Genomic DNA, 21,098 nt, shown 5'->3' on the forward strand with positions numbered 1-21,098 from the left:
GGGAGACAAAACACCAAACAGGCTTCATGCACTGTTAGCACAAAGCCCAATGTTGAGCTTGAACTCACAAACTGTGAGATCATGACCTGAGCCGAAATCAAGAGGTGGATGCCCAACTGACTGAGCCACCTAGGCACCCCTGTATGTGCCTATCTAAATTGAAATTGAAATAAAATAGAATAAAAAACAGTTCCCAAATCACCCTAGCTACATTTTAAGTATTCAATGGCTACATGAGGCTACAGGCTACTGTACTGGACTGTGCAGATCTAGAGTTTGGAAAAGCGGTCTGGGCTGAAGATAAGACACTGGTATAGAAGTTTTATTTAGTCAAGAGATCACCAAGGAAATGAACATAAATACTGGAAATAAAAGAGGATCAGATTGCAGTGGAACCATGTGATAAGACATGGAAGAAAAGAGGAAGAATTAGCAAAAAGAGAATGAAGGGTAGTGGCTAATGAGATAGAAGTTAAAAGGAGAATGTGGCATCCCAGAAACCAGTATATTGAGAAGAGATCGAATGTGTCAAGTGCTGCTTATAGGTCAAGTAACATAAACAGGATTGACTACTTGTATGAGCAACATGAAAGTCACTGGTGAGCTTGAAAAAAAATAGGTTAGAAAGTTCAATAAATTTACAGAAGATGAAAAGTGATTAGAAATATCTGTCTGAAAACATTATGGTGGGCTGCAGTAGATACAGAATTATCTGACAGTGAATCTGAGGACCTGTGGACACAGAAAAAGCATATTTCGTAGGGGGCAAAACAAAACCCAGGAGAAATAATTGAAGGTTCATATATAAAATATTTAGGCCAAACAGGCTGCAGATCGATCCCACATAAAATGGATGCTGCCGAGCATTAACCATAGACAAAAAAAGATTAAAAAGTAAAAATAAATCAGTGGGATTGTCCCTAAAAATATTATTGAACATACCACTTGAAAGAGTGAACACTTCTACAGTGAATACTGTTGCCCTACTTCTCATTCTGGCAATGAGTGTGACAGCCTGACAAGTGGACTCATTTATCTTGCTTGCTTACCCTAAATATAAGCTGCCAGTTAATATATCTTAGCCACATATACAAAGTCCTCAATACTTTCTGCTAAAGTGAACAAAATAGCAAGATTATAGAGCTATTTACACCACAGAAGAGGGACACCATATTTGTACCCAGTCCTTCATATAAAAAAAAAGACAAATACCAATCAATGATCATCAGATACAAAGGAAAAACCACTGGCATGAAACAAAAACATAGGATACATAAACAGATGAAAAAACTGAGCACAGGAGAAAAACATCAATTCAGAGAAAAGAACTTTATTTAGAATTAGGAAGACGTAATGACATCCATAAAACTCTGACACCAGAAAAAAAGGGACAAACAGGACAAGAAAGAGACCATAAAGATCAGAAGGACAGTTGGTGAGTTAAGAAAGATTCAGAATCAAGACAGGGCTCTGAGACGAACTAGTCAAAGGAAAGGACTCAAAGATGGGTCCACAGTTTCTACTGGAAAAATGGTAATGCTGTCATCCAAAATGAGGCAGGAGAATAAAATACAGAAGCTTTTTTCAGGAAATGAAAGCTCATGCATGGCAATGATTACATGTGTGTCACATATATGACCAAAGTGGTTAGTTTATATATATCTTGCTACACAAGCTTGAGGCTAAGTATCTTCTGCATTTCATATTTCAGAGCCATCCATACTATAGTAGCTGTTTAACTTTGCCTAAGCTCTCAAAAAATTTACATGTGATCTTTTAAAAAAGGATGCTATACGCAAGTATCTTCTATAAATCTTCAAAATATAAACAAAAACAACAAGGTTCTTAATACATCAATTGGAAAATTTTGTAAAAGATAAACATCAGAATATCTATAAAATGCAAATTCAAAGGTCTGGCATGTATTTTGACTGCATTAGGATTAAATTAGGTAGTTCTCATTTATTAAATCAGTAGAATCTCATTTTAATTTCTTATAGTTAATGGCTTTCAGTTGCTTTCTTTTTATTTTTCAGTGAATGTTAATATAATTATTTCACCTTTAAAGTGAATCCACTGGGTAAGTACTACAATATACTTCAACAACTAAATTTAATAGGCTCTTAAAACACATGCGCATGCGTGCACACACACAAATGTTAAAAAAATAAAAGGAAAGCTTAAAGTTTTTTATTTTTAACACATGGGGGAAAAGGTTGAAAATTATAAGGTTGGAACCATATACACAATATAAATACCATATAAAATAGCTTCTTAGAAAATAATTGGCTAGCATCTAATGGACAAATTTAAGCTCATTCAAATCAACAGATTTAAACGAGGAGAAATGTTTGCATTCATATTCTCTCTTCAGAGGGTATTAGGAAAAATTTAGTAACTCAATGGGGACATCAATACGAAATGCATATCCATGTGAACGAAGAACCATTCATTAAGTATATTAGTATTTACTAGAGTTGATAAAATGATTTTTAAATTAGGAAATGATAAATATATAGATTATACTTTGTTATCAACACAATTGGAAACACTTTACTAATTCAAATGATATTTATTATTGAGGAAGTATAAGGGCTTCTATTACAAATAAGGATAAGTTTTATTCTTTTAACAAAGGGCTTGGGGCGCCTGGGTGGCTCAGTCAGTTAAGTGGCCGACTTCAGCTCAGGTCATGATCTCGCGGTCCGTGAGTTCGAGCCCCGCGTCGGGCTCTGTGCTGACAGCTCAGAGCCTGGAGCCTGTTTCGGATTCTGTGTCTCCCTCTCTCTCTCTGACCCTCCCCCGTTCATGCTCTGTCTCTCTCTGTCTCAAAAATAAATAAATGTTAAAAAAAAATTTTTAAACAAAGGGCTGGACTTTGATCACTGGAGAATTACTTAGTAAAAATAATGATATTGGTTACTAAAATGGCACCTTAATTCTTTAATGTAACAATCAAACATCAATGTTAGATATTCCAATTACAAGCAACAACAAAAAAAAATCTAACAAATAAAATCTCATTCTTTGTGGTAGGGAAATATAAAATAGTGACTTGTTAAAAAATATTCATGAAATCAAGGTCATTTGCTCAGTGTCCAGAAAAATCCAAATATGAACATAGTCCCACACCTCCAGGGTTTTGTGTTGACTCGTACTTATGGGGAAAACCAAAATTTCAAAGGTAAGTGGATTCCAGTGGATTATTTAAGTTTGAGACGCTCGTTTGAAAACTTTCTTCTTAAAATTACTTCATCTTAATGTCTTTTTTGGCATGCTTCTAAAAATTCTACAACCATTATTTGCCTCTCTGACGTGTTCTTTTTTTCTATAATCATCACTTATCACATTTTATTAAAACATGTCTTGAAATAAGATTTCCTCCATTCCTTTGGCCACAATACAGATTGTATGATTCCAAACAAACAAACAAACAAAAAAATCAGAAGAATCTCCTATAAAATCTCATATTGTTTATTCTTACAATTTCTTATGGATTTCAAAGTATTAAAAATATTTTTCTGATCCTCACAATGAAGTAGAAAACAGAGACAATACACCTGGAGAGATAAAGGCAGTGACCCAAGAAAACAGCTGGGCAGTGGCACAATTAGGGCTTGGGCCCAGCTCCCCTGGCCTTCTGACCCCAGGTCTAGTGCAGTGCTTTTTGCACCATAAGGCACATGTACTGAATTTAGAAAACTGGTTGTTTTGGAAAACAAATTCTTGCTTTTAAAAACTGCATAATAGGGGTGCCTGGAGAGCCCAGTCGGTTAAGCAGCTAACTCTTTAATTTCGGCTCAGGTCATGACCTCACAGTTCGTTAGCTTGAGCCCCACATCAGGCTCTTCACTGATAGCATGGAGCCTGCTTGGAATTCTCTCTCCTCTCTCTACCCCTACCCCGCTCGTGCTTGCTCTCTTTCAAAAATAAATAAACGTAAAAAAATTAAAAAAAAAACATTGCATAATAAAAATATTTTTGATTCTTTTTAGTACCATAAAGCACATTTAAGGACATGTGTCTATAGAAAATCAGTTAATTCTGCAGACATCTTTATCTGTGATGGCAAATTCATTCCTGTCACCTGTCCCACCACCCAAATCGCAATCTTGGAATTCTGGAAGTCTGTTATCAGAATTCAATCAAACATGCTTTCAGTTAACACTTTAAAGTTCATTAATACTATGAGAAAACTGCCAATTCTGATAACATGAGACAGTTCTTTGAAGCTCATTTTACCTTCCTTAAAATGGAAACCCCCTTCTACCATCAGCTGTGTTTACTCAGAGTCATTGTAACTCTCGATTTTTGCCAACATGTTTTCTTTCCCTTCCTCTGAAATACAAGTGTCACGTTTCCAACTTGGATGTAATCTACCTTCTATGATGGGTTATATAATGATATTACAGAATCTCTGGTGAAACTAGGGTCCAGGATTCATTTTAAATTTCAGTGGTATTATAAGTTTTGCATTTTTCTGCAAATAATTAAAACCTTAAGAAATACGGAAATCTTGAAAAGAATAAAAATTAATTTTAACTGGAAAGTGGGTCCTAATTTTAAGAGCTGGTCAAGGGAATAAGTGTCTACTTCTCAAAGGCATGCAAAAATCGATGGAAAAAATCCAGTTCTTCAAATATTAAACATGTAGATGCACAAAAGTTAACTTGGTATCTCTTAACCAATACTGAAGCCATCTGAATCAGTTTATGATTATGCCTAAATCAGATCCTTTGCCTGTTTAGGATATGATAAAAACTTAGATTAAATGGTTGTTGGTAAAGTTTAATATATGTTTATATGGGCTATTGGAAAGTGCAGCCAAAATATGGAGAAGACAGAGCTATTATTGATTGTTTTTAAAAACCATGTCACACGGTCTTCCCTATCAAACTCCAAGTCTACAATGAAAAGAGATATATTAATAAACACATTAAAAAATGTCCTATTTTGTATGACTCAACTTACCTATTGAATATGAAATAAATTTAACTTAAAGCAATGCTGTGAAAAGATACACTAATAAGGGGTGCCTGGGTGGCTCAGCAGGTTGAGCATCCGACTCTTGATTTTGCCTTGGGTCATGATCTCATGGTTTGTGAGTCTGAGCTCCACATCAGGCTCTGTGCTGACAGTGTGGAGCCTGCTTCTTGAGATTCTTTCTCTCCCACTCTCTCTGTCCCTCCCCCACACAAGCTCGTACTCTCTATCTCAAGATAAATACACTTAAAAAAAGATACATTAAATACATAAAAATGAAGCATGCTGCCCTTCGAATATAAACATGAAAAGATGATACACCACCTATCCTACTGCCAGTAGAATGAGCACTTCCTGCTAATTTCTGCTGCCCATAACAGTAATTAATTCTATTTTTTACTAAATAATCCACATTTTAAAATTTACTTCCATAATAAGTACTCTTGAGATGGCTGAATGGGATCTGGGATTGAGACAAACTATCACAGAACAAAATTTCTCTGCAGAGAACCTGTTGATTTGACTGCACACTTAAATACCACAGTATCACTGGAACTAAACCTTAAAAAAAAATCTAACAACTAGCAAACTCAGAATTATATTTAAAGGTCAAAGCAAAGTAGAAGTTCGTCAATCCTTAGGAAATACCTTCATTTCACCTCAGCTTTAGCACAGAGTTAGTACTGTTCAGATTATTACTCTACAGGAGATTACAGACCTCCAAAGCTCGTAACAAAAGAGAACACCTGAAGCCAGAGGGACCATGTGGCAGAGTGGGAGGTCAATGGACCAGAAATGAAGGAGTGGCTCCAGGGCCAGCCTCACGGACAGAATCGAGAAGGCAGTCCACTCCACCTCCTACACTCGTGCCTTCCTCTAGGACTAGGCAGTTTGGTACGGTAGTATGAGAGGGACGGAGCTAGGAGCGAGGAGATACTGTTTTAAGACACTACCAGCTACATGGACTCTGTCAAGCCAGCCTCTCTGCCTCTCCCTTTCACCGTAAAGGGCTGAGCAGCCAAAGTTTTAACGTCCTAGATGCTCTAGAAGGATTTCATGCCCTATGATTTTAATGTTTACCCTACTTCCAAGAAAGTTTTATCGAAGATCAAATGAGAATGTATATGAAAGCACTTCACAATTTTTTTTTATAAACACAAGTTACTCTTATTGTTTTAGAGATTTTCTTCATTATATACTAAAGAAGTATGGAGACAGTTTTGAGATGCAGTATAACATGTCCTCTACATGGTGAGGCATGATAAGCTATAACCTTCAGTTTAACCTAAAATGTTAAGATTACATTTTTGTTTTGTTCCCTCCAGCTTTATTAAAGTGTAATTGACAAAATTATAAAATTTTCATTCTTACAAAAGTTACTCGGGAAGAGATTTTTTGGAGGGATTTATAGTTTTAATTTTAACAGGATTAATAGAATTAGCTGATTTATTCCTTTGTAACTAAGAACCTAGAGTAATAGCCTAATGAATACTTCTTGAAATAAGGATCTCATAAGAGTTGTATCCAGCTTTTTTCCTGTCTAACCCATTCTTCACTCAGTTACCAGACGTATTTTTTAAAAACACATTTTTGACAGCTCTATTTTACCTAGAAAATAAAATATGAACTCTTCAGTAGGACACAATTTGACCCCCACCTACCTTCGCATACTCAGTTCTTCTTAAGTACATTCACCTGAGCATTTCTTCCAGCTAACTAAGAGTCAACCCCCCTAGCCAAGCAAAGCTGTCTTTAAAGCAAAGGTCTGGTTACCCGCTTCTTGGCTCTCTTGGCATGGTCCCTTAACCCCCGGCTGTTAAGGAGGCCAACATGAAGACAGGGGCATGATTCTGAAAGGTTTCATAAGACAGGGTGGGAACTCTGGGAATCATTCTAATTGTGATAGGAAGCCATTTAAGAGCTTTAAGAAGGAAAGTAACATGCTCCAATTCATTTTTTTTTTTTTCCAATTCATTTTTCAAAGAATCACATTGCTCTAGGGAGAATAAGCTAAGAAACAAGAGTGGAGGTGTAGGAAGTGGTGGGAAAAAAGATGACTAAAAATTTACTCCTAGTTTCACCTAACAACTAGGTGAATGTGGCTGGAGCGCTGGGATTGGGAAGCCTCGGTGTGTGTGCAGGAGGGAAAGTGGAGGTGGAAGGTGGGGTTTGTGGCATAAATTCTATTTGGGCATAGAAGAATCTGAGAAAACTCTTAGCTGCTCGGTCCGTCTCTATTCCAGTCCTGCTTTGCTTACACTGTGATTTCATAATCTATCCAATGCTGACATAATTTGGTCCACATTCACTAATGTCTCCAATCAGACTGTAAGCTGCTTGAGAGTGGAGACTATAATATTTAGTCCATTTAAGAAAGGATCTTCAACAATGGAGCCACTTACAATGATTGTAGAATGAAAAAAGGCACTGTTCTAGAAACTCCGAGGAATGCAAATCAAAGAAGAAAAAGTTACTTTTCTAGCAGTCTCCATTACATAGAACTTACCCTGAATAAGAGTTAACAGAAATTACTACAGACCATAAACCTGCTTTGGAGTCTAGCCTTCCAGCATAGAAATTCATATAGAATGTAAATCAAACCAACCTGTGCTTTTCAGCCTCCTAGCATGAGGGTTAGAGGGCCCATCCTGATTAGCTCTGTGTTAAGGAGCTTTTCTTTATACTGTACAAAGCCAAATGTCTACAGATATGACTTGAATATTTACAGAGGTTTTCAAGTAAGATTTTTATTTTTAAACCTTCTATCTACATTTGTTTTTGTAGTCTTATATTTTAGATTCTAATGTTTTTTTTTTTTTTTTTAATTTTTTTTTTCAACGTTTATTTATTTTTGGGACAGAGAGAGACAGAGCATGAACGGGGGAGGGGCAGAGAGAGAGGGAGACACAGAATCGGAAACAGGCTCCAGGCTCTGAGCCATCAGCCCAGAGCCTGACGCGGGGCTCGAACTCCCGGACTGAGAGATCGTGACCTGGCTGAAGTCGGACGCTTAACCGACTGCGCCACCCAGGCGCCCCTCTAATGGTTTTTTTTGTACAGTGGGGAACACTTAACTATCCCTTTTTAAGGCTCATTTAAATACAGGACAGCATCATAGAATTTTTAAGACAGAAACTCTTTAAATTCAGAGCCCTCATTTATCTGTAGGGATGAGAAAACTGAGGCCTGAAAAAATTTCTTGGGATTCTACGGTCATTTAGAAATGGAGCCAGATGTAGAAACTAGTTCACGTGTTTCCTACTGCATAGTTTTTTCCCCACAAAGATAGACTTCTGAATGAATGAAATGGATTAATTTGGCCATTTTTCAATGGATTCCATATTCTGCTTTTATAATTTTTCCATACATTGATATCTCAACAAATTTTATAGGAAGGCTATGCCTTAAAATGAGGTCAGGCATATTAATAACTGAAACAATCAAGTGAAGCAGTGTTACCATCCATCATATGGTTTAAGGGTAATGCTTCTAAGATAGTGTATACACAGAGAGATGCATGATACAAATGCTACACTCAAGGCCATGGAAAGCTGAAGGTAAATGGACCAAATCCTATGTATAATGGTGAAGTCTGAAAGACTGGCCTTTATCATATCTGGCTTTCCTTTTTCCTTTATTTGTCTCAGTGGCAATCCCTCTTCCCATTTCAAAAGGCTTCCTATCTATCCCTATTTTTCCCTTTATGGAAAAGGGAAGAATTCTTCATCTATCATCTTCATTTGTTGGCTGACACTACTTGAATGAGTTTTAATCAATATATTAACTCAACCAGATTTGATCCTGAAGCATCCGGATGACAGGAATCAAGTGGTAGAGATAGGTTCTTTCTTTCCTAGTCATTAGAATGACCTGATTTGAGGGCAAACTAAGTATCTACTTAGGGTGTAGGGATTAAGAGTCTAAAGGGGTGGCACACAGTGTGCCCTTTATTGTGCCTAAAAATTACTAATGCCATTGTTCCAACTTCTGGCACACATCTAAAACACTAGAAATTTAAAATTTCTAAGGTTTGAGATAACTTAATTATTATAGTGATTTGCAATGAGAATTGAAAGTATTTTCACAGCTAGTGTATATACATTCATCATGTTAATAAGTATGTTATATTCATATGGTACCTATGCTTACAAAGTGTTTTCATATGTGCTATGTGATTTGAAGTTCAACAATATCTAATGTAAACATCACTTCCACTTTTCAAATGAAGATTTAAAGTTCTCATATAATAAGAGTAATAAAAGGCACAGCCAGGACTGAATATAAGACTGTTAATTTAAGTATGTTCACACTGTAATGTGTAACTTATATAGCAATATTAAAATGCAACTATATTAAAACAGCTTGTATATGTAAACTCCAAATACTTTTAAAGTAGAAAAGCAGTATTGTCCCTGGATTTGTAAATAATGTTAATCTTTTCAAGCTCAAGTTTCTTATTATAATCTCTTTGTCAAAGATAATCATTTTGTTATTCCCAGCTGTCTCATCTTTCTAAAAGAATTCAATAGAAAATACACACTGTCAAAACATACAGCCTAACAAACAGAAATAGTCCTCTTTAATTACCCAAAATACACATTTCTCACCTTGATGCTTTTTCGTTGACATCCTTTGAAAATATTATTCAAATAAATTTAAAACATTCGCCTAAAAATTTGCAACTGTACAGTTCGTTTCAACTCAGTGACTTATGTAGATTTCTATATCCTGTTTCTTTCCAAATGTATTCTACCTTGGCTTTCCTTGAAATTATAAAATGGGATTATCCATCAACTATGGTTCTTTTATCCAAGGGAAACTGAATCAGATTTAATATTAAACATGTTTAAAATGCATGTTTTGCTACTTTAAAATTATTTTCTGTTCAACAAAATAGAGCTTGAGAGCTATCTACTATTACATTCACCAGGTTCAAATTTGCTTTTGAAATAACTTCAGTGATTTTAAAGAAAAAAAAATGCCAGAACATAACTCAAATATGAGAACTGACCATTACAATGCTATGAGCTACAGTTCTCAAGTGAAATAAATGGCATCTTCTAAAAAAACAGTATCTGAACATTTAAAAGAGTACTCAAAATAAGAAAAGGGGCTCACCGGTCTGAGTGAAACCAAACTGATGAAGAATCTGATGAGCGGCCAGCATGTCTGACTGCTTTACCTTAGACGGCTGTGAGGAGGCTGGCATTGAAGTAAACGAGAGATTTTTGTTGACCTGTAATAGGAAAGGCAAATCAGAACCAAAGTGTAATTTCCTGGGTTACTGATGCAAAAACTGGATGAGAAATGTTTGCTTACAATGCAAACCAGGACACATGGTAGGTCAAAACAAGTGGTAACGATTTATATGCTTAGTTTTTAAAGTTTACAGAGTAGTTTTTATCAAGAAAGGAATACAGTGGTAATGAAAGCAGAACTATAAAGTAAATCTGCCTTACTAAAACAAATGTGCTTATCATGGAATTGACATTATTAATAACAGAGTGGTCTTTTTTTTATTAAAAAAAATTTTTTTTAATGTTTACTTATTTTTGAGACAGAGACAGAACGCAAGTGGGTCAGGGGCAGAGAGAGAGGGAGACACAGAATCTGAAGCAGGCTCCAGGCTCCAAGCTGTCAGCACAGAGCCCAATGTGGGGCTCTAACTCACAGACTGTGAGATCATGACCTGAGCCGAAGTCGGACGCTCAACTGACTGAGCCCCCCAGGCGCCCCAATAACAGAGTGGTCTTAAAAGTTATGCAAAGACATGCAAAAATTAAAAATGACCTGCCCCCTTAATTTTCAATTAAGAAAGTTAGAATGTTTCACAGCCACACTTCTTTAACATTCTGTGAAACAGCAGGTACTTCTTTTCAGAGACTGTACAGAAAACACCTCTAATATTCACGTTTTCATACATCACGGTGACACAGGTAACACAGCTGTAACCTAACCTGCCAAGTGGAATAGTTTCCACTGTCTGAATACAACGGTCTTCTAGAAATGAAACCTGTAACAAGTACATGATAATAATAGCTTATGCAGGAAAATAAAGAACAGGTCACCAAATGTGTTAAATGTATATTAGTAAATTTATCTTGCAACTTATAATTAATTTCAGCAATGATCTAGTCTCTTGTTGGTTATTAATAAATTATACCTTTATTATTTTTTGAAATAACTTCATTTTCAGAAATCATGATAAAATGTGATCTAATTCTGAAAAATTTTAAAGTTTGAATTTCTAATTTATTGTAAAATATAATCTGTGAATTGCCAAACTGTTAAATGATAGTTTATGGCATATAAATACTAATATATGAAAATAGTTGCCTTCCCTTGCTCTTTTCAAAAAATAATCAGAGGACAACTACTGTACTAATATTAAAAAATTCCCTTTTGATGTTCTACATAGCAGTAGATTGTGGTTCCTGCATGTCCTTTATCTGACTCATCATTCATATAATGTTTGTAAATGCTTCTCTTCTTTCAAATAGTGATAGTAAAGGGTGTATCAAACTTTTCTTCTAAAGCAAAGGGCTTTTACATATTTGGTAAAAAAAAATTATATATTATACCATATAATAGTATAGCTCTAAAGTTTGTAAACTGTTATGATGCCATTTTATAAAAAAAAAAATATTTTTCAAAATAGGGTCAAATACCGCATCAGTGCTAAAAAAAATTATCCAGCTTTAAAAATTCTATCAGGAGCCATGATTAAACGTTGAGCAACATTAATGGTGACTATTTACATCAATACAATACCTAAAGTGTCAATGAAATCATCTCACATTTTTGAGTTTTATTTCCATCTTTAAGTGAAGATAATAAAAATAGAATGCATGCTTCATTGGGAATATGCTGGAGGAACAATAAAGATGAATTGGTATTATAAAGTGCTATTTATGTATGCAAAACATAAAGCACTGGATAACATATTAAATAAAAAATATATGAAATAGAGTATGTTGGCAAAGGGAAGCCATAAAGTGCTATACAAATATAAAGTGCTATAGAAATATTAGTTATTATTATTAACATCACTAGAAGTAAGAGTAATTAGGAATATGTAATTTAGTATAATGATACAGTAAATTTTTCATAGTGCTATGCTTTTAAATGGAAATATTATACACAATGATATATATTTATCACTTAACTATTTAATCCACTTCTCTTTTTAGAATCATTTTCAGTTTTACTTCTGTGTTCTTATAAAGTTTTTTCCTACATGTCAAACAATGCATTTTGAAATCTGGTCCAAAGGAACAAGTGTATGCTGGGGACACACACACACACACACGCACGCACGCAAACACACACACACACACACGCGCGCGCGCGCACACGCACACAAACACACACACACACACACACGTATACTACAGGCTTTTTTAGTCTTCCTCTTCAAATATTTACTTGTGCTAAAACCAAAAAGAACAATGGGGAAGCTAGAATAGGATACTTCAACGTCTCTGCTCAGAGACTTCACGTATTCTTCCTAGGCATTTTAAAAATTCTGTTCTTTCTCAACACATTTCTTTAGGGACTATCTAATACCTATGAGGTGGTAAGTAGCAACATACAGCAGATTTCAAGACTTTGGATAGGTGTTAATCATTATAGTGACTTGAAATTCGCACTCCAAGTATTTTCAAAGCTAGCCTATACATATTCACTACTTTACTTAAGGGGAGAAAAATAATAATAACCATTAACTAGAGTGAAGCAATATCTATTTTTGAAATATATGCTGTGGAAAAGAGTTGCTTAATAGTTTTACAACAACAGAAAGGTTGGCTAAGATAGTCTACCCTACACAAATCTACCCTCTTTTCACAACACACTTTTCTGCTTGCTTCATGCAAAAACCACAGTCTGCCAAAGTCAGTTTAATACCTCCAAATTGGGGAGAACTAAAAACATAAAAATTTAATGAGATTCTTAATAGTAAAAAGGAAAACATATCACCTGAACTTCGGCCAAGTTAATCACAAAAATGCTTTTGCTTACTCTTTCTGAACATAAGCAGCTTTGGGCAAAATATGCAAATACTAATTCTCTAGGAGGAGGTTAATTTTCATATTAAAAAAGTCATTACCCTGACCTCAAATTGAGTGCCCAACACTGAACAAGCTAACAATTAGTTTCTTGTTTAGTGATTAGCTAAACTATGAAACCTTTGGGAGATACATAACACTCATTTTCATATGTATTTACAGACCTCATCATTTTAGCTGATTTTAGATTATATGGTACATACACATGAAGTAGAATTGTTTTTAAAATTTCAAGTTGTGGAGATACTTCAAATTGCTTTTAAATTATAACTTGAAAGATGATAATATGGTCTATACATTTATGTTTGCAAATGTGTCCCCTCCTTCCTCCAAAAGGCTGTTTTTTTCCATTACACTGGAACAACAATGCAGATAATACTTTCATCTGAAGACAGTTCTGGTTGCAAAAAAAAAGCCCAATACCCAGGAAATGTTCTGTTGCAAACTGAATGTCTGTTATAAATATTAGAATCCCAGTATTAAAGAACAAGTGAAAGAGAAAACCTGAGCCACAATGAGACTCGAGGCAACTGAAGTCAGTCAGGTATCTTAACATTCTCATATGATAAACTAAAGCAGCTTAAGTTCCTGTGATTTCTAGGTTAGTAAAACCTAACAAATGAGTAGCCTGTGGTACATAAATTTCTCATAAAGAGAAATTCAAACATGAGCTCTAGGTCCCTAGGTATTTTCCATATAAGCTACCACAGTAAAGTGAGGGATCAGGAAGAAACACCGTTCGTGCAGAAGAGAAATTTCTACAGTAGGGTAAGGTGCCAGGAAGTCTCCCCCCAAATCAGTTCATCACTGCTACATGAACTAAAACCAGAATTCAAATTTGAATCAGTCATAACGAAGTTTTATTTTGCAGTATTTAATCAAGATTTTTTGAACTTCTGATAGACACACACACACACACACACACACACACACACACACACACACACACCAAGGGCTGGTAGTTCAAAGATAACTGATATGATTCCTCCATGCAAAGCTTAAAAATTAAGATGCAGTGCTGGTTCAAACCATTTATCCAACATGTCTTAGTCAAAGTCAATTTATCTCAATGTCTTTGGTTTTCTCCAAACTTTACCTCCTTTCTCAGTGTATTTCCTTACTTCACAGAGAAAATTTGGTCTTCAAGTCTCTGAAACCCTCATTTTCAAACCTCTCAAAGAATACAGCTCTTACATCCACCTTCACCTCTTTTCGTCTAGTGCCCCTCTGTTGAACATTAATCCCTCCATCTGTTCCCTTGGGGATACTTTTTTTTTAAAGTTTATTTATTTTGGTAGAGAGTGAGAGAGTGCGTGCGTGGTAGCAGAGAGAGGGAGAGAGAATCGCAATCCACCCTAACAGCGTGTAGCCCAACACAGGGCTCGATCTTAAGAACCTCGAGATCATGACCTGAGCTGAAATCAAGAGTCCAATGCTTAACTGACTAAACCACCCTGGTGCCTCTCCCTTCGGGATACTTCAAGCTCTTCCAAATTCTACTTTCAAATTCTCCACTGGCTGTTTCCCTATAGGAAAAAAGGCATAGATCTTTCTACTTCAGTGTAGAAACAAATAGCAAAAAATGAAAAATTCTCACAATGATTCCATAATTTCCTTAAGCTTCACTGAAAGCCAAAGTCCATGAAAAATAGCACATAACTGCTATCCATATAACTCAACCATTCAATCTCAACCAAGCACAATGAAGCTTTTCTCTACCAGAAGACTAAATCTGAAGTTAAAGTCACCCAAGACTTCAACTGGGCCGATTTAGCAGATTCACTTAAGCCTCTGAGATCTCTAACACTGCCAGTCACTCTCCTCTGTTTCTGGAAAACTGTTTTCTGTGGGCTATCCTGCCACCACTGCTTATCAGGGTTGCCTGTTAGACGCACTGGGCCCTCTTCTTCCCTCACACCACAAGGTTACCCTAGGCAGTAATATTTGTTTTCATCACTTCATCTGCCTTCTATGCCGACGTTTCTGAAATCCAAAACTCTTCCAAACACGTTAAGTTCAAAGCTAAACTAACTCCCTCCATTATTTACTGTCTCAGGGAAAGCTACTGCTATCCACTTAGTTGCCTCAGCCACAAGGGTGGACATCATCCTACACGACCATCTCACACTCCACCGAGTTGGTCACTAGGTCAATTAGATGCTTGGACATCTGACCCCACTCTTTGTCTCCAGTCAGGGCTCTGGTTCAGGCCTTTTTCTCTGCTTGCAAAGTACTGCAATAGTCTCCTGCTTTGTCTCCCTATCTCCTTATCTCTAATTCTTCTTCTATACTAACAAGATAATCTTTCTGAAATGCTAATTTTACTGACTAACATTTCTGGTTAAAACCTATCATCAGTTGTTCCACTAGATAATGTCCATAATTCTCATCCTGGCATACAAAGCTTTCTATTCTAATAATTACCTAGTTCCTCAACCTTATCACTCCTTTTCCTACGTTGGCTAAGACAAACTGTGTATAACTCTGCAGACGTGCCAAGTTGATTCATGTCCCTGTCACTTAGCTCATACCGTTCCATTTCCAGGAATGGGCTTTCCTTTTGCCTCCACTTTCCTGATGGATGTCAACTCCTTTTTCAAGCTTTAGCTTGAGTATTATATCATGTGTGAAAAGCCTTTCAGATTCTCCCAGGAGAACTTACCTCTCTCTCCCTTGTCTCCCCACCATGTCTCGCATCTTATTATCATACTGTATTATCACAGCACTGGTAACACTTTGGTGTGCTTAATTATTTGGTTAATTACTATCCAACTGACTGTAATCTTCCTGAGGGTAAGAACCAGTTTTTGTTCATCTTTCTTTAATAAATAACTCCTATAAAACTAATGAGAATTGCACAGAAGTCAAATGAAGTAATATAAATGTGAAAGCAGTGCATGTTTAAAAACCTACCCAAAGCTAAGGTGGTAACTGTGTTCAAGACTTCTCAAATGTAACCTTTTAATGATAAAAATTGGTAGAATGAAAGCCTTAAAAGTAAAAAATACATTAAATTTCATGGTTTAATACTCAATTTAAACCTAGAAATAGGTATGTGAAGTAACAGAAAAAAAAATATTGGTTTCTGGCTGCAGTTCCTGGCACAGAGCTCCTGTAATTTCCTAAGTGATAAAAGTACTAGGAGGATCTTTTGTTCTAATACTTGGTCTTTGACTCTGGTTCCAGACACTGAGCTCCTATATACCTTGCAATTTCCTGGGAGACAGAAATGTCTTTTGTTCTAATGAAGTCACTTTTGGTGTTCTCTGGGATGAGGGCTGGTCTCCAGAAAGACCAAGCCATGATTAGAAGCTTGGAATTTTTAGCCCATCCCCCCCCCCGCCTCCATTTTCCAGGGAGGGGAGAGGGGCTAGAAATGGAATTGTAACTGATCACGCCTACCTGAAGAAACCTCCATAAAAATGCCAAGAGTATGGGGTTCAGATAGCTTCCAGGTTGGTGATCACATGGACGTGCTGGGAGTGCTGCGCCTGAGAGATCATGGAAGCTCCGGGCCCTCCCCACACACCTTGCCCTCTGCATCTCTTCCATCTGGATGTTCACCTGTATCCTTCATCCTTTTATAATAAACTGGCAAACAGTAACGAGTAAATTGTTTTTCTGAGTTCTTAGCTGCTCCAGGGAATTAACTGAACCTGAGGAAATTGGCCTGGGACCCTCCAATTTACAGCTGATTGGTCAGAAACACAGGTAACGATGTGGACCCACACCGGCACCTGAAATGTCAGAGGTGTGGTGGCACGTGAAGGCTTGTGGGACTGAGTCCTTAAACCTATGGAATCTGCTGATCTGCCGCTATCCTCAGGTGGACAATGTCAAAACTGAGTTATAGTGTAGGACATCCTGTATCGCAGAGAACTGCTTGGTGTGGGAAAAAAACCACAGCCCATCTGGTACCAGAAGTGTTGTGAAGGTTGGTGGTCGAGCGAGAGTAAAGGAGACACATGGGAGGAAAACTGGCTTTTTGTAAAACAAGGGGTTTTTCTTCTTTTCTAAAACTTTCAGGAATAAAATTACATAATTTCTTTTAGTGGCCTATTTTGGCCTGTACCACTCCTACAGTCAGGCCAGTCTCCCAAATACTGTCAAAATAACAACACTTAATTTGCTTTTCTTGAGTTTTGGAATGCCATGAAGGAATAATTTTAAGCATTAAAAACAAATCATTGAGAAAGAAACTCTCCAAATAAGCGTAAACAACTATTCTATTAAAATCTCAACTTAATTTTTATCTCTTCATGATGAAAATATCCAAACTTTTTTTTAGGAGATTTATAAAAATCATCATCTCTGGATTCTCCGTTTTTTAAACCTTTTTATTTTTTAGTGAATACTATGTTCTAAGATATATTAGACTATAATTTAATTATGACCTTACCTTTACAGCATTATTCTACTAAACATAATTCAATGAACTTCAGCTTGGCTGCATTTATATTCATCTAGGACAGGTGATATTACTAATTTAAAAAACAAACAAATAGCTTTGAGAAGCTCACAAAGGAGTGTGGAGATTCAGAAATGTAAGATTAGAGGTGGAGGCAGTACTATGTGAAGCTGAAAAAGAAGGAAAGAAGGGAGGGAGGGAGAACAAGGAGGAGGGGGAAGAAGTTAGGAAGGAAGGAAGGAAGGAAGGAAGGAAGGAAGGAAGGAAGGAAGGAAGGAAGGAAGGAAGGAAAGAAGGAAGGAAGGAAGGAAGGAAGGGGAGAAGGCAGAAAGAGAGTTGTTTCTCTCTGAGGGAATTCATAATTTCATTCTGGAAAAGGCAGCCAAAATTAATTATAATTTAAGGAAGAATAGGCCCATTTCTAACACATGCCAGGTATGATATAATTATGTCCGGAAACAGGAGAAAAACAGATTTAGTTCCATTTGTGAGGAATAACACAGAGCTGAATGGACACAGACTCCAGGCAATACCATTTCTGATGTGCTTCAATCCAACTCTAAGCCAAGGAAAAGAGCAAGGAAATCCGTAAATTGTAAACTCATACACCGATATTTTAGGGCTATCACAATTCAGAGCAATGCAAGACTTCTAATACCATTTCCTATCTTGGAGCAATCAGATGAGCACTCTTACAACCTCCCATCATCAAATTTGTATCCAAGCATCTACCCAGTTTCCACCTACTGGCCTATCAGACAGGATGAAAAATCCCTTCTCTTAAGGCCAGCTCCTCCACTAGTATTCAGGATTACACCCCCTCTCACTTTTTCAAGGACTTGAGGGCAGCAATGACCACCTCTGTGGTACAGTACTCACTTTTCCATCACTGCTGAATTATTCCAATCAGCAAATAAATATGCTTTGATGTTGTCCACTGACGACTCCTCCTCAGCTCCTGTTTCTCTGCTTCCCAGTCAAAATTTATGGACTTCTATTCTGTCCTCAACTCACTTCAATTGTGCGTTTGTCTCTGCCACTTACTGAAACAGTTTCCATCAAGGTAACCAAAGGACACCATCCAGCCAAATACAATCCTCAATGTTCTATCCTCATTTTGCTCATTCTCTCAGTCACACGTGATAGTTTAGCACCTCTCTTCCTTGGAATACTCTCCTCTAGGCTTCTCTGACATACACTTCTCCTGGACCCGTGCCTCAGATCTTTAGCTACCTCTCCCCAGGAGATCTTATCCAATCTCACAGCTTAAATAAATGTAACTTTAGCCCTAACTTCTTCCCTGAACTCAAGACTCAGAAGTCCAAACACCTACCACACAACTACATCCACATCCAAAACTCTGCTCCTAAAATCTGCTCCCTCCACGCCAGCATTCCTCACCTCATTCAAAGCTCTACTAGCATCCATACAATTGCTGCAAGCAGCAACACAGAAGCCATCTTTCCTCTTTCCTTCACTTACACCACATCCAATCCATCGCTGAGCTGTGTTGAATCTGCTTCCAAAATATATTGCAAATCTGTCCACTGCCTGCAAATTCATTATTGCCACTGTGAAATTAATTAAACAGGAGGCAATGAGTCTCAGGCAGCTCCAATGCCATGGTGCCTGGCCTTACAGGCTATGGAAGCAAAGTCCAATCTAAGCCTGTAAATACCTCCAGGTTACAAAGTTGAAACCTAAGGACAACCAATCACAAATGGCCAACTAGGCTTTAAACTATCATCAGTCTCTAATTTCCTTGCTTTCCTTCAGCCTTTTCTCTATAAAAAGTCTTTCCTCAGTTCCTGCCAGTGGAGCACTTCTAACCATGTCCAGTTTGATGCTGTGCCATTCAAATCAATTTTTGCTCATATAAACTCTAAAAAATTTTAATAGGTGTCAGTTTATCTTTTAACACCATCCTTAGTCCAGGCTACCATCTCCTCATGGACAACCATGAAAGTCAGCTAACTGATCTGCTTGAAGACTTACTCCCTTTAAAATCTATTCTCACATCCTCCCCAGCTTAATACCTCCATCGCAGCTTCTCTGATTAAAACAACACCTAACTCCTTACTGAAGGTTTAGCAGGATATGTCACCCTCGAATATGCCTCTTTGGCATAAGGATTATTTTCAGAAACTGCAGACACTGGAAAAGCTCTGAAAACAGGTAGAGAAGCTACCCTTCAATGAGGGAAATGTACTTAAAAAAATTTTTTTAATGTTTATTTTTGAGAGAGAGAGAGAGAGAGAGAGAGAGAGAGACAGAGCATGAGTGGGGGAGGAGTAGAGAGAGAGGGAGTCACAGAATCCAAAGCAGGGTCTAGGCTCTGAGCTGTCAGCACAGAGCCCAATGCGGGACTCAAACCCACAAACCATGAGATCATGACCTGGGCCAAAGTCAGATGCTTAACCGACTGAGCCATCCAGGCGCCCCGGGAAATGTACTTTAAAAAGGAGGCCTTTACTAGGAAGAGAGCTATGCCCAGAGAGACCTTTTTCACTGGAGGGACTTAACTACGTGGCAGGGCAGGCTTTGTTCGCCTAAGAGTTCCTCCTCTCACTTTCCTGGGAATGGCTGCCTTCCCACTTTGGAGCCCTATATCCCTATCCCTCCCTTTCCTACACTAAGGATGGTTTATAAAAGCCTCAATTGCCTGCAGCTTTGTAGTCTCATATCTTTGTGGGGCTCCCATATGTGCATAATTAGATTTTTTTCTTTTATTAATCTTTCTTATGTCAACTTAACCATCAGACCTAGAAGGACAGAACCTAGGAGAGAAGGGAAATTATTCCTCCCCTGCATTACCATGCTTACAGGCATTTTATTTTAAAAAAAAAATTTTTTTTTAACGTTTTATTTATTTTTGAGACAGGGAGAGACAGAGCATGAACAGGGGAGGGTCAGAGAGAGGGAGACACAGAATCTGAAACAGGCTCCAGGCTCTGAGCTGTCAGCACAGAGCCCGACACGGGGCTCGAACTCACGGACTGTGAGATCATGACCTAAGCCCAAGTCGGCCGCTTAACCGACTGAGCCACCCAGGCGCCCCGCTTACAGGCATTTTAAAAGGCATGCATGGTCTCCTGATCACCTCTCCAACCTCGTCACGAAACACCATTTCTCCTTACTTGCTCATGATTACTACTTACACACAGTGCTCTTCTTTCTGCCAGTTATATTTCCAGATGAGGATTTTCCAGGACAGGACTAGCTCCTTGTCAAATGTTTCTCTCAGAGAGGCCTTTTATGAACACACTTTGAGGGCAGCCGTCCCCCACTCCCCCGGCATTCTCTGTCTCGGGGATCTACTTTTATTGTTACGTCACTTATTGTCTGAAATTACCTTGTTTCCTTTTTTTACCATTTATCTTCCTATGACAAAATGTGCCTATTCACTGTTCTAACCCAAGCACACATGTGCGTGCGCGCGCGCGCACACACACACACACACACACACACACACAAAATACTTATTAAAGCATGTTAATGGAAAAAAGGAATGAATCTTCAACAACATAAAAATTTGGCTGGGATTTAAGGAAGAAAAAACTTAGATACCTGGCAAAATTTACTATCCTGGTTGCAACAAATGAGAAACTGCAGAAATATACTTTGCTTTTAAGACTAAGGAC

At 37.4% G+C, this 21,098-nt stretch overlaps 1 protein-coding gene across 15 annotated transcripts in view; it reads right to left on the reverse strand.

The window, feature by feature from the left end:
• Positions 1–21,098, reverse strand: part of AHI1 (Abelson helper integration site 1) — a 214,469-nt gene that overhangs the window by 101,994 nt on the left and 91,377 nt on the right. For all 15 annotated transcript variants that reach the window (XR_006717587.1, XR_006717588.1, XR_006717589.1 and 12 more), the window contains one exon: positions 10,102–10,219. Coding sequence is in view for 12 of the 15 variants with exons in the window: in XM_045499720.1 (XP_045355676.1) it covers positions 10,102–10,219 (118 nt within the window). In the remaining 3 variants the exon portion in view is untranslated. The remainder of the gene's footprint in view (positions 1–10,101; positions 10,220–21,098) is intronic.

The sequence above is a fragment of the Leopardus geoffroyi genome, chromosome B2, assembly GCF_018350155.1.
Source record: "Leopardus geoffroyi isolate Oge1 chromosome B2, O.geoffroyi_Oge1_pat1.0, whole genome shotgun sequence".
Taxonomy (NCBI): Eukaryota; Metazoa; Chordata; class Mammalia; order Carnivora; family Felidae; genus Leopardus; species Leopardus geoffroyi.